This window comes from Octopus bimaculoides, chromosome 1 (assembly GCF_046866305.1).
Source record: "Octopus bimaculoides isolate indiv1 chromosome 1, ASM4686630v1, whole genome shotgun sequence".
Classification (NCBI taxonomy): Eukaryota; Metazoa; Mollusca; class Cephalopoda; order Octopoda; family Octopodidae; genus Octopus; species Octopus bimaculoides.
The window spans coordinates 53,342,968-53,363,127 of record NC_142928.1 but is presented as its reverse complement, the minus strand read 5'-3'; the positions used below and the strand labels follow the sequence as shown (position 1 = coordinate 53,363,127).

The 20,160-nt window shown below is 33.2% G+C and overlaps 1 protein-coding gene across 27 annotated transcripts in view; it reads right to left on the bottom strand.

Moving 5' to 3' along the window:
* The window catches only part of LOC106881656 (calcium-dependent secretion activator 1), a 240,691-nt gene that overhangs the window by 64,304 nt on the left and 156,227 nt on the right, over positions 1-20,160 (bottom strand). For 17 of the 27 annotated variants that reach the window (XM_089359056.1, XM_089359105.1, XM_089359212.1 and 14 more), the window contains one exon: positions 14,250-14,273. The exons of the other annotated variants lie outside the window; for them this stretch is intronic. In XM_089359056.1, the coding sequence (XP_089215182.1) occupies positions 14,250-14,273 (24 nt within the window). The remainder of the gene's footprint in view (positions 1-14,249; positions 14,274-20,160) is intronic. 27 annotated transcript variants of the gene reach the window in all.

Sequence of the window (20,160 nt, the reverse complement as noted above, 5' to 3'; positions counted from 1 at the left end):
ATCTGACTCATGCTGGCATGGGTTGAATGGTTTTACTGCCTTATGGTTCAATGTCTGCACTGACATGACTTATATGGGTGGATACCCTTCCAAAAGCAAATCACTTTATAGAGTGAACAGGGTGCTTTTTGTAGCACAAGCAGTAGTGAGGCTGCAATGTAGCTCACAAGACTAAAATCCCCACCAAATGAACACAGCTAAAATAAAGAGGAGATGGCTTTATGCAAGGTGATGAAAGACTAGTGTACAAAGGAAGGGGCTGGAACAGGTATTATGGTGTAAAGGTGATATATGGCTGCTCACACTATACAAGAGTGAGTACAAGTAATCAGTGTTGAGTGGGAAAAAGAGAGGCAAAGATGGTGGTGACAAGATATCAGGATAAGCACTGATGGAAGAACAGGAAGAGAGATTGGAGAGTCATAACAAGAATGTATAGTGAAAGTGAGGGATGGTTTGATAGGGTAGGGGTATCAATATTCTTAATGAAGAACAAGATTCTAAGCAGGAATGGGAGATGATAACAAATCAGTTGGATGTGCATGTGTGTGTGTGTGTGCATGTATGTACACACACACACACACACACACACATGTATATACACAAGTGAACAAACAAAAGAAAGCATCATTCAACTTGTTTGCTAGTTGTTACATAATTTATTTAATAACACAGGGGTGAGTAAAAACTATTATCAGGACCAGTGGGTAGTGCTATCCCAGAGTTAGAATCAATGCATGATCTGGGAATCCATATGAGTAATCATGCAACATTCCATGTGGATATTACCAAAGATGGCAACATTACAGATGAGTAGCTGGATGGATCTGTAGATTATTCAGAACCAGAAATAAGGATACTTTGCAGCTCTTATGGAGGACTTTTGTTTTCAGTCATCTGTATTACAGCTTCCAACTATGGTCACTGCAGAGTGTCGAATTAGTGGCAGAACTTGAGGCAATCTGCTGCCACTATACAAAGTAGGTTGACTCAGTGAAACAGATGAGCTACTGGGAGAGGCTACAAGAACTGAAGCTCTACTTCATGGAGAGAAAGCAAGAATGGTATGCAGTAATATGTGTATGAGAGATCTTGGAGGGTATAGCTCTCAGCTTTGAATCTGAAAGTAATACCAATCACTAAGCTGGATGGCATTGCATGGTGCCAACAATCCCATCTTCTTCATTTTGCACAAGGATCTAATATTGTAACAGCTTGGATTTCGGAAGACTGCAGCTGTCTAACAACCTGCCAAATGGCCTCAAAGATTTGCAGGTTGTGGATGGAGAAATGTTCAAAAGCACCTGGACAAATTTCTAATTGAAATCCCACACGGGCCTGTATCATGGCTGGAGATGCAGGGAGAGACAGTTCCATTCAACTTGCTTCTTCACAAGAAACATTACATAAAGGAGACTCCCAAAATACTGAAAGAAGGTGCTCCAGTGTGGTCCCAGCCTCTGGGTATACATACAAGTGCATGTGTGTGTATCTATCTATCTATCTATCTATCTGTCTATCTGTCTATCAGTGTATCTGTCTGTCTGTCTGTCTGTCTGTCTGTCTGTCTGTCTATCTATCTATCTATCTATCTATCTATCTATCTATATATATATATAAGTCAGTAAATAGTGGGGTTGTGTCGACCGCACATGGAGAAATAACAGGAAAATGAAAAATAATAATACGGCAAAATGCTAAACTGAAAGCATATTTTAATATAGATGTGTAAAAAGGATTTCTAACCGGCTTTTATTGCATGGCAAATTTTCAAGAAGAGGGAGAATGAAAATGTTTTTTACAAAAAAGTAAAAAATAATATATAAAAAAATAAATATACCAATACATTATATTGTCTTTGAGCTTTTAAAGTTCAATGGTAATCCATGTAGATAATAGTTGGAAAAATTAGGATGCATGAAATTGAGAGTTGTGTTTTGTTTAAAAAAGAAAGGGAGCTGAAAGTTTATGTGTTAAGCAGGAAGTGTAGTGTCAAAACAGGAAGTGTGTGTAAGGGAAGACAATTCTGTGGGTTTTATACTCTTTAGTTGGAGTTCTGGACTCTTTGTCAACAGGAGGTTTATGTCTGTTCTTAGAGAAATATGGTCACCGAGGGGTTTGTGTGTTAAGAAGTGGTTGGAATTTCTCTATAAAAAGATTCTCCTTGTTGATTCTTTCTTGTGTGGAGATTCTGTCTTTACATTGATAGAAAGGGAATATAAGGAATTTAGGGTTTTTGTTTCTGGCACAAGAGTCTATGAGGCCACTGAGTGGAATTTGGCAGTGTTGTGGGAGATTTATTTGTTCTTTATGGACTGCTACTCTTCTACGCAAAGGGAGGCTCATCTGTCCGATATAGTTGTGTTGGTAACCTTCGCATGTGAGGACATAAATGAGGTTCCCAGAGGAACAAGAGAAATTGGTCTTGATTTTAAACTTTGTTCCTCGTTTGAAGGTAAATTCAGAGCCTTCAAGTAGGTAGGGGCAGGTACCACTGTTAGGGTGTGCACATTTTTTAACTGATGGGGGTGGAAGTGGTGTATGTAGTTTGGCATTGGTTAAGAGTTTTTTCAAAGATTTGTGTTGCCTTTTGCATTCAAGGACTTTGTGTGTATTGATAATATTGTTCATTTTCAGGTCTGTGGTGAGTAAGGGGAGATTTTGTTTGATTGTGGTGTATGCTTCGATGTTTTTGGGGTTGTGGGTGTAGATGTATGGAAGTATTTTGGGGTTGGGTGTTTTATTGTGTTGGTTGGTTTTTAGTGTGTTTTTGTCAAGTTCCTTGGCACGTTTTATTCCAAAGTTTTATTCCAAAGTCTAATAGTGTTTTTTTGAGGTCTTGTAAGCATGTTTCTCGAGTGGTTGGGTCAGAGACAATGGTGCAAATTCTTTTAGCTAAATTGAAGGGGATATTTATCTTGGTGTGTTTTGGGTGGCATGAGCTGAAAAGGAGGTATTGTTGTGAATCTGTAGGTTTGTGGTAGATGTCGGTTGTGATTTGGTTATTAGGTGTTTTTATAATTAAGAGATCAAGAAAAGGGAGATGATGTTTGCTGAATTCCATAGTGAATTGAATGCTGGGATGTATGTTGTTAAAGTATGGTTTTGAATTCTAGAAGTTTTTCATAGGATTCCTTCCATATGATGAAACAATCATCCAAGTATCTTTTCCAGTTATCCATTAAGTAGATGTGGAAAAGGTGTCCAAATTTCTGGCGTGTAATTTCATATAGTGATAATTCAAAAAACCTCATAATGGGTAAACTGAAAGAAGCCCAATGTGTGTGTGTGTGTGTGTGTGTGTGTGTGTGTATGTGTGTGCATGTGCACATGTGTGTGTGTGTGTGTGCACATGCATGTGTGTGAATGTTTGTGTTGACTTGTCTTCACATCGTAGGATACTTCTAAATGTTTCTCACTTCATAGAAGAGGTGTTATTCATTGCCAATATTTTACAAAAAACATGTCTGACCATGGATAAATATTATCTTGCTTGGGAACAGGTGAGAATTGATAATAGATAAGGCATCTGTCTATAGAAAATCTGCCTCAATAAATTGCATCTGATCCATGCAAGCATGGAAAAGAGGATATTAAAATGATGATGATGATGATAATGATGACACTAGCATACATACACACATGCCCACATACATAAATGTAGATACACGCACACACACACACACACACATACACACACATACACATATATATACAAATATGTATGTTTATATAAATGTATGTAGGTATGTATCTATGAATGTATTAGTGAGTGCTTGCTTATGATAGAGGATGTGTACAAGTACCAATTAAGGTGAGTAAAATATTCCATTCAAAGGACAAGAATCTCAAATTTTTCTTATTTTGAGCAGCTAGATATCTTGCTGGAAGAACTTAACCTTAATTTTGGTATTTGTTGAAATAGCAAGTTAGTTGTATCCACTAATGCCAGCAGACACACAAGTATTTTAAGAAAGAGCTTATTAGTAACTACAAGCAAGTAGATTAAGTGTCCAAATGAACACAAACCTAAATTTAACAAATTTCTAACGTTTTGCCCTAGATTAATGTACCAACACATAAAACTATTGAAGACTACTATGATTAAAACAATTTACCACCTATCCAAAAGTTGCTTGAAAGACAATCCATAATACAACTATCTCCAGGTCCAAAAAATATGTCCTACAAAATTATCTGGCTTACTCCTCTTGTCTTTAATATAGGAAAATTGTTCCTGTAATTTACATACATACACTTTGCAAGCAACCACCATTATAAATCTAATCTTCAGTGGAAAATGCTAGAAAGTGACATATAGTAGTACCATGTATACTCATCATCATCATCGTTTAACGTCCGCTTTCCATGCTAGCATGGGTTGGACGATTTGACTGAGGACTGGTGAAACCGGATGGCAACACCAGGCTCCAGTCTGATTTGGCAGAGTTTCTACAGCTGGATGCCCTTCCTAACGCCAACCACTCAGAGAGTGTAGTGGGTGCTTTTACGTGTCACCCGCACGAAAACGGCCACGCTCGAAATGGTGTCTTTTATGTGCCACCCGCACAAGCCAGTCCAGGGGCACTGGCAACGATCTCGCTCGAAAATCCTACAGGAGCCAGTCAGGCGGTACTGGCAACGGCCACGCTCAAAATGGTGCATCTCATGTGCCACCCGCACAAGAACCAGTCCAGGGGCACTGGCAACGATCTTACTTGGCTTGCCGGGTCTTCTCACGCACAGCCCATTTCCAAAGGTCTCGGTCCGTAGTCATCGCCTCGGTGAGGCCCAATGTACGAAGGTCTTGCCTCACCACCTCAGCCCAGGTCTTCCTGGGCCTACCTCTTCCACGGGTTCCCTCAACTGTTAGGGTGTGGCACTTTTTCACGCAGCTATCCTCCTCCATTCTCACCACATGTCCATACCAGCGCAATCGTCTCTCTTGCACGCCACAACTGATGCTTCTAATGTTCAGCTTTTCTCTCAAGATACTTACACTCTGACGGGTATTCACATTGACATTACACATCCAACGGAGCATACTGGCTTCATTCCTTGCGAGCTTACGTATGTCCTCAGCAGTTACAGCCCATGTTTCACTGCCATGTAGCATGGTTGTTCGTACGCATGCGTCATACAGTCTGCCTTTTACTCTGAGTGAGAGTCCCTTTGTCGCCAGCAGGGGTAAGAGCTCTCTAAACTTTGCCCAGGCTATTCTTATTCTAGCAGCTACACTTTCAGCGCACCCACCCCCACTACTAACTTGGTCGCCCAGATAGCGGAAGCTATCGACTACCTCTAGTTTTTCACCCTGGAATGAGATAGAAGTTGTTTCCTGTTTGTTTGCAGTCTTTATTGCACCTGAACATCTGCCGTAATATTAAAAATACTTTAACATCAAGCTTAAAACATCTACAGCTGATAAGTACCCCATGCAGGAACAATAGAATGCCTGCTTATTCGAGCTAGCTACCTTAAAGCAGCAGCATGTAAAGTGGAAGCCAGCACTAAAAACATTGGAGTAATGGAAATCAAAAATTATGTCAGAATGACTGAGGGGGAGAAAAAAGCTGATTATATTCTCTCCTTCAAAAATGAAGAGGATAAGACACACACAACTTTATCAAAGTATATTTGGTAACTTGAAGAGAACAACAAGGACTATAGAATTCAGCAGGGAATTAGAGGGTAAAGCAGGCAATATATCAATAGTACAAGATATTCTTCGTGCACCATAGAGAAGCAAGAATGTTGTAAACTATTCCTCTAGAGATTATCTGAAAACCTGCTAAAATGAGCCAGGACCATGGAGATGTTTCTTCAAATATTTGTTGAAGTTATAGAATCCCACCAAAAAACCATTCTGACAAATGACTTATATCCTGTATCTCCCACTCAAACCCTTAGATTATTATTTCCAACCCACAAGGTCATATCATCTTTACATTCATCTGAAACTTAGTTTTAATATTTTTCTAATTTTATGTGTGTGTGTGTGCACGCACGCATGCGCATGCATGCAGACACCCACAAATCATTTTTCAATCACTGTTTTACTATATCAGTGACAATGAAATTTGTCTTAGCATATGGCTGCTAGTGAATACATGCTACTGAGAAAAGCCCAAAAGGCAGAAATGTACAACTAGCTTTCCCACCACTTGCTGCTGGACAATTTTTGTCTGTTATTGTTATATCTGTGTTATTTAACCTTTTCGTATTCAGATTACTCATTCAAATTTAACTTTAATTTACCCAAATTATTTTCAACTAAACATTTGTCACTTCATAGTTTTGAGATTTGATGATGTTATTGTCTACTTTTTGAATGACATTGTAGGACAGGTGTGAAAGGCTGAATCTGGCCATTTTGAACATAAAACAGTGATAATATTTTGGCCGGATAGGGCTAGTTTAATTGCTAAAGGGTTATCATGGTGTGTACATATGAGATACAAAGATTCAGCTTAAGTTGAATGTCATAGTTAATTTCACATGTTTTGATGGATTTGCATTAAGTATGATACATAGATTGCAATTTTAAACTAATACTGCTTCTGTCACACATAATAGATATGGATGCTAATCCCTTCAAGTAAATGACTCTGTTTGGTATGTAGAAAAGTTGTAGGTAGAATTTCCATAAGGTGTATCCAGTGAAAATTAAGTACACATAAAAGGAGCAGTGGAATCACAAAAATGTTAACAGAAAAAGTAAAGTTTATGGAAGATGCATGAAAGCAATAAACACTAAGCACACATGAAATATATATTATCTCAAATGTTCAAGATGATCCTTAGAGGTAGTATATAGTTTATCTCACCTAAGTGACATAATTAGCAGGGGAGGGGGATATTTTGAAAGTATAGATGCTAGGATAAGAACAGGTTGAAGAAAGATCAGGGGATTACTACCTCAGTTGGTAACAAAAGACCTCTCTCTCAGAGTAAAAGGCAGATTGCATGATGCTGGTGTAAAAACAGCAATGCTATATGTTAATGAAATGTGGGCAGTGAAAACAGGATATATGAAGGCTAGAAAGAAATTAAACTAGCATGCTTTGTTGGAAGTAGAAAATCAGTGTGCACAAATGACAAAGTGCAAATGGGATGTGAGAAAAATTAGGCATATGAAATATCAGATGTAGTATCAAAAAGAGAAGACTGTATTGGTATGGGCACATGGAGCATGTGGTTGAGGACACCTGCATAAAAAATGCCAAGTTTACACATAAATACACATACACATATAATAATCAATTAAAATCCAGGAGAAGTGAGAGGTAAATATTTAATTCTGTATAGCTGTTTCATAATTCACATTCAGTTACATCAATGCTGATTTTATGGTGCATACTCATTGTATATACTTTACATACACTTTAGATACAAATATACATGCATATTAATGCACACATACAATTGTATAGTAACATGATATACTGAATAGGACTATTGTTCAGAACACATTCAAGACAATACATATATATCTTTAACACACAAGGTGATATCAACTTGATACATCCTTTTACAATTGGTGTTTCTGAAATCTAAAAGAATTTTTTTCATCCAGCTAATCTCATATAAATTAAGCTGACTTTACATTGTGCACTGGAATGGAATATGTACTCTAGAATATGTTCTGAAGAATAGTTCTAGTCAGTATATTATTGTGTTACTGTACAATTGTATGTCTGCATACATATGTATATTTGTATGTGAGGCATATGTGAAGCGTACACAATGGGTATGCACCTTAAAAATCAGTGCTGGTGATGTAACTGAATATGAATTATGAAACGGCTGTAAACAAAATATTAAATATTTTTTACTTTTCACTTGAGGATTTTAATTTTTTATTATTATACACTTCAAAATAGAGTTTCTTGGATTTTCAGGTATGTGATGAAGTTAAATTGGATCCTAAACTTAATCATTGTGTTACTTTGTTAGCCAGTCTCCCTGCTTAGTGCTTACCATGAGTGGTGTTTGATTCTCTGAATCCTTCTTTCCATTTTAGATAACACACACACACACACATATCTACTGCAAAGGAAATAACTATGTAAGCGGTGCACTAGCTCAGGTGTTTAGACAATATGATTTAGTCTTCTAGAATGTTAGGAAGGTATACTTATATCTAGAATGTGACTGTAAGTATAATGTGTGAGCAGATGAAATGGGATTACATATGATATATACATACACAATTACACAAAGATGCACACACATTTATGAGCATGTACATGTACACATGTGTAATCCATATGTATACTCACATTCACTCATACACAAGCAAATATATCCATACACACTCACTTGTGCACATCTAGCAGCACCCACATATCTATATATAAGGAGACACATCTACCTACATCAAAAACATAATCACATGTGTCCAGATCCATATGGTCCCAAGGAGCTGCTTGTAAGAATAACTGCTGTTATAAGAAAAGGTAAGCCCAGAAAGGAATAAATAGCTATTGAAGGCAGATAAAAATATAGGATCAAGGGGGTTTTATGAAGTCAGTCTAGTGATGATGGCACATTGACTACAGTAATAAGTATAACAACTTGCAAAGATCATACATACATCAATGGACCAAAATATGTAGGCCTTGCCCAATGGAAAGAACACACATTCTACTCTAACTAAACAATACAGTTCTATATTTAAGAGATGACGGCTGGAGGGTATATCAGCCGAAACGTTGTGTTAACAACAAACAAGATGAGGACAAGTATCCGTCAAATGTAAATAATCTAACTAAACAAGTTGAGGAACACTCTAAATGGCAGAAACAAGACGTTTAGCATGTGTCCTCACATTCATAAATTCATTCTATCCCAATAGAAAATCCCATCATCGGTGGATTAGCTTCAATCACATACACTTCACACATTTCTGCTTATACTTAAGATCTCAGACTAACTGTCTAGAAGAAAATCCAGTCAGTATTAAATTGGTTTAAATCTACCCTTGATAAATAAAATTCTTATTTCCAACAATTCAATATAAAAGATTATTACATATCTATTTTCAAACCTCTTCTCATAGAGACTTTGCATTTTGCAAAGCACATCACTCATGTCAGTGATAAGAAAATGAATATTATGCTAAAAATGCCAAAGGGTTTCATCATTTATTAGATCTTTATCTAGTCTCAGAAATACTTGAGTACAAATTTAATGTTGATATGGGTACTAATGAAAATAGATTTAAGTTATCTTGCTGATTTATTCTATTTGCATGATTTATAACAAAATTTGTCCTTTTCAGACAGTGGCCAGTACAGAGAAGATGTATTTAGTACTCAGAATATATGAACATAGCCTTACAGATATAAGCACGGAACTTCTCAGCAGCTATTTAAATGTCTATGCTTTATCAACAACAATTCAAAGCATCTTGAAAGCAGTGATCTATCCAATTATATTATACCACTAAACTTAGTGGGTATTTAAGCAATGCATTTGTGGATAGTTGGTGGGTTGGATATGGTACTGATGAAAGAGCAATAACTCTTGAAACATGCATATACAACCATTACCCATTTTTTACTATCTTCTATTGCATTATTTATATGGGTATATTCATATATGAAATGCCATAAACTTGTAGTGCTGGCTCTGAAAACCATACATCAAAAATATGGTCAACATAAAAAGGAACAAGATTCTAAGAAAGATCCTCATGCGACAATGGATGAAGATTGCAAATCGCTTCAACCAACATCCCAAAAGTAGTGAAAGGTCCTGCCTAAAAACAACACTGATGGAGATTGAAAAAAGCCTGCATCAATCCTATGTGAAGGAGAAAGCAGACAAAGAAGCCTGGGTTATAAAAAATATCAAGTCAAACCCCAAAACTTTCATTATGCCAAAGAAACAGCCTCAGTTTGCTGCAAAATAGGACCCCTCCTCTAAAAAGATGGCTCTCTCATAGATAACCCAACCAGGATCAGTGAGGTACTGAATGACCAGTTCAAAAGTGTCTTTACTACCCTGTTGGAACACAGATAAGTGAATGAACCAGCGGATTTCTTTGCCGCCTCACCTATAACCAGTGAAGCAGTTACAATGGATTACATCAACATTGGTGAAGAAGACATAATACTAGCCATAGATGAGGTGGATGCAAACTCAACTGCTGGCTCTCACGGCAGAAGGTGCAAATGAGAGTAGAGACATCAAACTCCCTTATTTACCAAATGCCACATGTCAGCAGAGACTCTCAATAATAACAGTGTAGCAAAACGGTGATGCCCCAGCATGGCCACAGCTTTGAGCTGAAACTAATAAAACATAAAACAAAATATATATATTGTGAAATATAACATGTCTTGAATGGCACAACAATGCAGAGTGGACTATAATAACTGTTATAATTTAATTATTCATAGTCTGACATGATATAATATTTCAGAATATAAAAATTCCTTTTTCAGATATTGCTAGGAATTGATCAAGTCATTGCTATAATTGGTTTTCCTATATATATATATATATATATATATATATATATATATATATACATACATACATGAAAACAAAAGTTTCTAGTAAAATTTTAGATGAGTTTCAATACAATTGACAAAAAGTCAGAATCTGACAAGATCACAGTCCTTATATGAGAAAGTAGTTATGAAAATTAAATATTAACAAAAATGGTTATCTTTAATCTGAAAACTGTTCATCTAGTGATAAGTTGCAGTTAATATGTAGTAGTAAAAAAAAAAAAAACCTTGAGTATACAAGAAGTGTTTTTGGTGGTGTCTCTGTGTCATTCAAAATATATAAGAATGCTCAAGAGCTCTTATATAATTTCCAGTTAGTATTCTTAGTTTCAGAAGTATATATATATATTAAATATATATGTATTGATGACTTTCCTTATATATAAAATTTCACATCTTTATAGTTTTGGATATTTTCATTATTGAAAACCTGAAGTCATTCATAAAAAATTATTTTGTTCTCATTTGAATGTAGGTTGTTTTTTCCCAGTAAAAACAAAATGTTTTATTTGTTTGTACTATGTTTTAACCAAATATGAAGAAAACAATTCTAAATGATTTTGTAACCAAGAAAGCCTGTTGGAGAGATCATTTTTGTTTTGGAGTAGTAGACTTATTCAGTTGCCCTGTTAAACATTACCACCTTACTCAGCAGAATTCACTATGTTGTAAGTATTTGAATTAGTACTCTAATCTGAGGATACTTTCCTTCCTGCTTTCCACCAGTCTAAGAAGCCCTGAAAGCATCATGGTTACTGTCCTCCCTCCTTTCTATTAAGAAATACTGAATTTGTTTTGAATATATTTTAAGAGTATAGAAATAGTTCTATAAAAGAGGGTGAGTAGGGAAATAGTTCTACAAATGAGGCGTCATATTTTAGCATTTATACAGATATGTAGACAAAGAATAACAAAATTTAGGAGACTTTAAGAAAGTGTAGTATATCTAAGAGTATATGTAAATTTTTTATATAAATTTATATAAATATTTTCTTTCATTTATGAAAAGTAAAATGTTTATGAAAAGTTGATTACACACAAATTGGGTTACATTTTAATTGAAGTTAACAATAATAAACAATTTTAATTTCATTAAATTAATTGTAATTACTTTTATACATGACAAATACATCAAAATTATAGTAGTAAAGTCTTTACAGAATTTAAATGAATATATTAAAATTTTACTAAAACCTCATAATAATAAACAATTTTATAGCTATACATATGCTTTTAATATTTATAGAAAATAGAGAAAGAATATTTGTGGTAAGTGGAAATTTGCAAATTTTGTTCTATAAATATTTATATATAAGTTATTTCTACTTGGTTTTTTTATCTCACCTAAAGATGTTGATAATGTCTGGAATGTTGTTAAATTGCTGGTTAAAAGACAACAAATGTTGGTTAGAAGTTCCATAGGAAATTAGATTTGAAGTGGAAGAACCACAGACAGTGTTGAATATGGAATATGAGAGATGGGAGAAAGTAGGAATGACAAGAAGAGAATAAGGAATGATAAGAAGAGATGTGGAACAAGATATACGTTAAGCTGGAGATGACATAGGTTTATTACAACAGAAAACAGAGGTTATTATAGTAGAAATCAACATAACAATGGGTCAGAATTGGAAAATATTGGCAAGTGTGTGCTTACCTTTGGATCAAACAGCTCTTTATAAATACAGCCACAGGTGTATGTTTGTGTACCTCTTTGTTAGTGTATGGCACTTAAATGTGTATGTATATGTACTTCAAAGTGTTTATGTGTGTGAGTGCATGCAAGCATGCATTTGTGGATACAAGGTATTTTACAAATCAAGTCTGTGCTAATATCTTACTTGCAATATCTTACATGCTTGAGTGATACTCTAATGAGAATAGGAATGTTATAATGGGTGCCCACAATACATTAGGAAAATATCAAATACTGATAATTATTAAATAAAAAAGTAGGATAAGTATTCTTTAAAAAATTAAGAAGTTAGAAAATAGAATGTCCAACCAGAGCAGTCAGAAAACATTTATGCTGAAATTCACTTGAGATAAATAAAGTAAACTTAAAAGCAGCTCATTCTTTGGTTTTAAATTGGAGCAGACGCCATGTGCTAGTTGCTTGAAATTAGTGATAGAGTGTGACAGATTTGTGTCTCAGAAAGAAGAAATTCAAGGATAAATATATGATGAAATAGGCCTCAAATTTTAGGTAGAAATTGGGATAATGCTTAGAAAATTTAGTTTTATATATTTAATTTCTTTGTCAACAAGTTAATAAAAAAAGGTGATCAACTGGCAGATTAATTTAGAGCATTGAATAGAATGCAATACAACATTCATTCTAACTCTTAGCACTCAAAATTCGAATCCTGCCAAGGTCCAAATTGTCTCTCATCCTCTGACATAAACCTACCCAATACTGGTTCAGCCCTCTTGCTCTCCAACTGTCACATCCTGGATGCTCATTTGGATCACTAGTGGAAGGCCAAGAGAGTGCTTGCAATTACATAGGTACCTAAAACAAGTAGTGAAAGCATAGTGCATACTACCAAGTCATACAAGCTTGCAAGTGATGGTTGTAATTTAAGTTTTGAAAGATTGTTATAGTAGAAAAGAGAAGAAAACCATGACTCAGAGATTGCTGCTGATGGCTATATGGAATCTAACTTGAACAGAGAAATGGGTGGGCTTTTAAATTCAGTTTTTCAGAAACCAATTCCTTATTAGAAGCACTCTTAGTATTGCAACATGAAAATATTTCTTTTTTTTTTTTTTTTTTTGTAATGTAAAGAGATAAATGAAAATAACATTATTGTCCACATTATTATTTTTAGATCCAATCTCTGATATTTGGCATAATATCAACATAATTCAAAGAAATAAACTTATACTATTTGAGATAACTGAATAAAGAGAAAAAAGAAATGAAGAAAACAGAAAAAAAAAAGCAAAAGACAAATACAGACACATAGATAACTGTCTTACTATTTAATTTCATATCATTCCAAAAAATTTGATGCTACTAATGATTAATTATTTTAAACAACACTGTGATGTGTCAATAAAAATCATGCATACACAGTGCTACATTAGAAAATATTTCAGTGCTGTGTACATACATGAAACAGACAAAGAAGAAAGAAAATTAAGAGAATAGATAAATGCTGACAAACTATGAATAAATACTTTTAAAAGAACCATGCATCCATGTATATATGCATGAGAACATGTGTGTGTGTGTGCGTGTGTGTGTGTGTACATGTGTGTGTGTGTGTGTGTGTGTGTGCGTGCATGTATGTGAGGGTATGTGTTTGTGCATGTGTATACACAAACACACACACACACATATATATATATATATATATGAAATGTTACTATGAGTATGCCACATGATAATCATTAAAATAATATTAATATTGATAATACTACTAATTTGTATAGAAGAAACTAAGTATACACATACTGATTTAAAAATCTAACTTATTAATACAAACATATGTAGAAACTCTAACCAAATGTGTTGTGAAATAAAAGACAATATCAAACTTGAAAGACATTGTATCACCTGTCAAGCTTGTGATTTAATAAGGGCTTAGCTTTTATTTAGAAAGAAGGCTGAGAAGTTAACCAGTTAGGCTGGGGGAATTACTTAAAGACTACTCTTACTGTTTCAAGAAAAAAAAAGACAGTTCACAATCACTAAGGCTGGGCAAAGGAAAAAAAAATACTTACATTTTCGACTTTTTTGCTTGACTTCTGTAATCAATTATTCGTTAGTTTTTGTTTTATTTACTCTTGATTATAATAGTCACTATAAGGCATTTGGCATTAATTTATACTAAAATTCACATACATCATTCACACTAGATTATTTTAAAATAGTTTTTTTTAATATTTTTACATTTATGGTTAATGAAATAGTTGTGATGTAAAATTACATGAGGAAATAATAATAATACTACTGAATAAATGATGGTATAAAATGTTTGTAAAAACGACTTTTTAATTAAGTTTAATTATTGTTTACATTGTAAATAATAAATAACAATTACAAGCATTTCATAATATAAGGAAAAGAAAAGTACAAAGAATAAAATTAATTTGGCTTTTTCTCGAATAAGATATGAAAGGTGATATTTAATATATTCTAATAAACTTAACAACTGACATAGGAAGTTCTTAAATACTAAAATAATAATTATAATAGGAATAAGGGTCTTGCTGAAAACAATAATATATTGATTTCTAGGTCAGTACTAATTGGATGGGTTTTTCTCATGAAGTATGAAAAAAATCTAATAAATTGCTAATTTTATTAAAATCATAAACTGATACTAAAAATTTTTCTAAAGTTAAAACACTCACATCAGAAAATAAAACTTCTGAACATACACTCTAAAATAAAAGTAATTTATTGATATTGATGGTCGTCATGATGATGATTATAAAAAATTCTATAGATACAGAATTAAAGTTAAAGAATTGGTGTTCTCAATTTATAAAATATTACTTTATTTTAAAATGAAAGAAAATTATTTGCTCAACATAATTTAAAATCTAAATAAAATCTAGTTGTGTTTGCATTGCTCTGAACTTCTTTTTGTGGGATTTTCCCAGTTTTTTTTTTAACTTTATCAAATAACAGCAACAATGGCACAAAAGAAATTAAGAGTATAACAGGTAATTGATCAGCTTCAGATAATGTGTGTGTGTGTGTGTGTGTGTGTGTGCATACATGTGTGTATGTGTGTGTGTGTGTGTGTACATGTACATACATGCACAAATATGTATACCTGTATTTGTATTGACTGTTTATTTAAAAAAATATAATTACTGAAATGATATCTAAAAGTTTACTGAAGTTAATATCTATCCACACATATATCTTTTATATCAGAATTGCCTCCCATTCAATACAGCAATTGTATGATAATATTTAAGCACCCACTCCAACATCTAGTAATCATCCAACGATTGGTTTCATCACATTATCTGAACTGTCAAATTTGAATGATCTTTACTCATCATCTAATGACAGGGCCTTTTTTTTAAAGAAATTGTGGCAGTTTCACTATTAAGATTGGTAGCAACTGAACAATTGGGTGTGATTTTGGATCTGTGAAATAGTGAATAATGCAGATATAAGTCACAAATTTATATTACAAATATTCAACTTCCACAACAAAGATTGAATATTCATTTATCTATTTATACACATACCATATACCTATCTGTGTATACATATATTTATATGCACACATACACATATCTATGTAAAAATATATACAAACAGAAACACACACACGTGTGTATATACATACATATATATATATATATATATATACACATACACATGTATATATATATATATATATATACACACACATACACATACACATGTGTGTATATTACGGGCGCACACGAGGATGCCTGTATGTAGGTAATAGCATTCTTTTTGCTAAAACTTTAAAAATTTTGTTCGTTTTTTGTAATTGTGAAATTTTTTCGCCATGAACGGTTTGTGTTTTTAAACGGAATGTATTTTTTCTGATGTTATATCTGTTCCTGAATGATGTGTAAAGAAATTTTGATTTAAGCATCTTAATGAATTCTTTTTACTGAAATATATATTGAAGAAGATAAATATGTTCTTTTGAATTTATACGTTTTTGCGTCATAACTCCTTTATTATTATTATTAATATAACCAAAAGGATCGATTCTTGAAGAGTCTGCATATCTTCACTGTCATTTTTTTCTGCTATTTAGGTGATGATTTTTTAAGTTAGCTTACCAATTATTTTTGTTGGTAGTTAATTTATAATATATTGTTATATATATATATATATATATATATATATATATATATTACACATACACACATGTGCAGATATATATACACACATGTGCAAATATATATACACACATATACACACACGTCTACATCCATAAATATATACATACATACATACATACATACATACATACATACATACATACATATATATATATATATATATATATATATATATATATATATATACACACACATTATATATGTTTGTACTATATCTGTGTATCTGCATTATGTGTGTGTGTTATATGGGACTGAGGTATGAGGACTTGTGTGATTATATGTTTATGTGTGTGTGGCTGTGTGGTAAGTAGCTTGCTTACCAGCCACATGGTTCCGGGTTCAGTCCCACTGTGTGGCATCTTGGGCAAGTGTCTTCTACTCTAGCCTGGGCCGACCAAAGCCTTGTGAGTGGATTTGGTAGACACAAACTGAAAGAAGCCCGTTGTATATATGTATATATATAGATATATGTGTGTGTGTTTGTGCGGTTCGGCAAAAAAGACCGATAGAATAAGTACTAGGCCTACAAAGAATAAGTCCCGGGGTCGATTTGCTTGACTAAAGGCGGTGCTCCAGCATAGCCACAGTCAAATGACTGAAACAAGTTAAAGAGTAAAAAGTAAAGATATACATATATATATATATATATATATATATATATATATATATATATATATATATATATATCAGAATCCCCAAGGAGGAAATTCAGCCTTACAGACATGATGGCCTGTTTATTTAGCATCATATGAATAACAATCAATCAAACAAATTAGAAAAAATTTATTCAGTGCATTCAAACAAAGTAGTTTAAAAACATCTATCATCACAAATATTAATGTAGATAATGTTTTAGACATTACAATAGACCTAATTTCAGGTAAATGAGAAGCTATTATATAATAGTAAGTCCTCCAGTCACCCATTAATAATTTTGAAGAACTTAATAAGCAGCATTAGCTAACAAATTTAGTATCTAGCCAGATAAAGAAATTATTAGCAGTGTATCACTCTACTGAAAGAGAGTGAATTTTTCAAAAAAATATATTATATACACATAACACCTCTCAGCAACAAATATGGCATCATAACATAATAGCATCTGGTTGAACCCCATCACTTCTCCCAATGTGCTGCTACTAATATTGCAAGAATCTTCTCAGCCTGGTACAGGGGCACTTCCCTACTGGTCATAGATATTACTCCTGAACAAGTAATATTCTAAAATTAATTTTCAATGTCAACAAAATAAATTACAGAAACCATCACAACACTGTCCCCTTTTTGTTCATTAATTCCAGTGCAACTGTATTAACACTGACTTTTGCCCACTTGCAGACCAAAGTGAACAACTCTAGGCTTTATATATATATTTCCATACATATAAAACAAATGTCTAGAAGAATTTACATATAAATCTGCAGAATGTTAGAGTAATAACCTATTTCAAATCATTTACATATTAATTTCAATTACATATTGTCCCATAAAACAAATACTTTGGTTTTTCCTAAGTTTTGAATATTAGAAACATCATGTTATATGTCATTATTATTTCTAATATATGTTTGGCTGTTTGATCTTGCTTAACTTATGTTGTCAAGCAGACATACATCTCCTTTTATAAATTTGTTTTCTGAAAACTGCAAAATAAAGAATTGTAATTTTCTTTACTTCTTCCTAAAAAGTGACCCTTAAACTCAAATTTTACCTGTTGGCTGCATTGATGCAGCTAACACCTGATTATATATTGTTTTTTGTTTTTTTTCCACTACAATATCAATCACTTTATAATGGTATACTTGATTTTACCAAGTGTTGCCACAGGAGAAAAATGTTTTAGTGAAGATTTTTTACAATTTTTCAAACTTTTCTAGTACACTTTTTTTTTTTAATAAATGGTGTTTAGATTCAACTGTTCTGAATATCAGATATTCAGAATCTGGCAAATATATATTTTAATTAGAAAAAATATTATGAAGTTAAAATCATTTAATTTAAAAGAACCCAAATGTTTTATATAAATTATGTCTATTTAAACAATATATTGACTAATGGTCACAAGTAGAACATTGCTTTTACCTAGTATAGCAGGTTATTGAAACCACAAGGGAAAAAATAATTAAAAAGCATGTTTTTTAGCAGCTTATATACAGTAACTGAGGAACGCAGAAGTGTATAAACAGAAAAAAAACATATTTTGTCCATTTTGTCAGAATTATTTTAACGTGTCTGTGAAAAGAAAGAAAAAAAAACTAATGGACATACTTATAAAATGATATGAACATTTAAAGTATATTCCTTATTTTGGAAAAAAGGTAACATTATTTTGATTTAAACCTTTTGCTAAATATCAATTAGCTTCAACATTAGATATAACTTAGGCCATCCTGAAAATGATCATGCACTTACAATGGGGAAAATGGGCAGCATTAAAATTCTTATGTATAATATACACCCATAATTATTAGGGTTAAAAATCTATAAAAAAGTGCAAGTTGTACAAAAATATGTGTATGCATGTGTGTGTGTAAGTGTATATATGTGTATACATACATACACATACATGTATGTATACACACATACACACACACACGCATGCAAATGAAAGGAATGGAAGAAATAGTCAAGCGCTACAACTTTTTCAAAAAAGGGCACTGGGTGCATATAATGTAACCTGCTTTGTAGATATCTGGTGTCCTTTCTCATTGGGTGCATACAACTATTCCTTTGGAAATTACTTGCTGTAAATAATTTCTATCAGAATAGCCATATGCACCTAATAAGAAAGGACGCCAGATAACCATGAAACATTTGTAACGTTACATCATTTGCACTCAGTTCCCCTTTTGAAAAAGTTGTAGCGCTTGACTACTTCTTCCATTCCTATCATTTATAGATTTGATTATTGTATAACAAGCAGTATTTGATGCTTTCAAACTGGATTTGTATAGCATCTCTCATCTTATTGGAATTTTCTATCTAATCTCAATATGGGACAAAGTGCATTTGATGAACTGATTAATAAACTTTATGGATCAATTATTGATTTATTTGTTTTCTATGCAAGCCACTTTTTTGCTAGATACTAACCAAATGTTTTTACCATGATTGATTGATTGATCCTACTATATTATTATTATATATGAATGTATGCATATCTCTATATGAATAAGAAGGAATTGTATTGAATTTACTGGTATCCAATACACTCTCCGTTTAACTTCCTATGCTACCTATCATGACTCGCTTTTTCTCAAGTCACTCTTCTATTGACATTTATCTGACCTTTTCCATCACTCCTTTTCTCTCTTACCAACTAACATTACCACTCACTTCTATGCAACTAGCCACTACTTTCTCCCGCATAACACTCATTACTAATATCCATCACATTCTCTTACCATTGGCCATTTCTACAACTAATCATCAATCACTCTCTTTTTTACCTTCAAACATATGTTGACTATTTACCCTGTGTCATAATTTTCTCTCTCATCACAACTTGGCTTTTTCCTTCTCATTAATTCTCTAGCACTCTCTCTCTCTCCCATCTCCCACCTACCTCTGTACCAACATTGCTTCACCTATTATACTCTCTTCCTTCTCTCTCTTATCCAAATTCATCTTTCACAACAACCTTTTCTTCAACCCACTATACTAGTCACAATGTCTTGAACAGTGACAACAAAGCTTAACTAAGATTCCAATGCAAAACAAGCTCACAAGTATGGATGCTATGATAAAATGCATGCAACACACTATTTATAGTCGTAATGAATGAGTA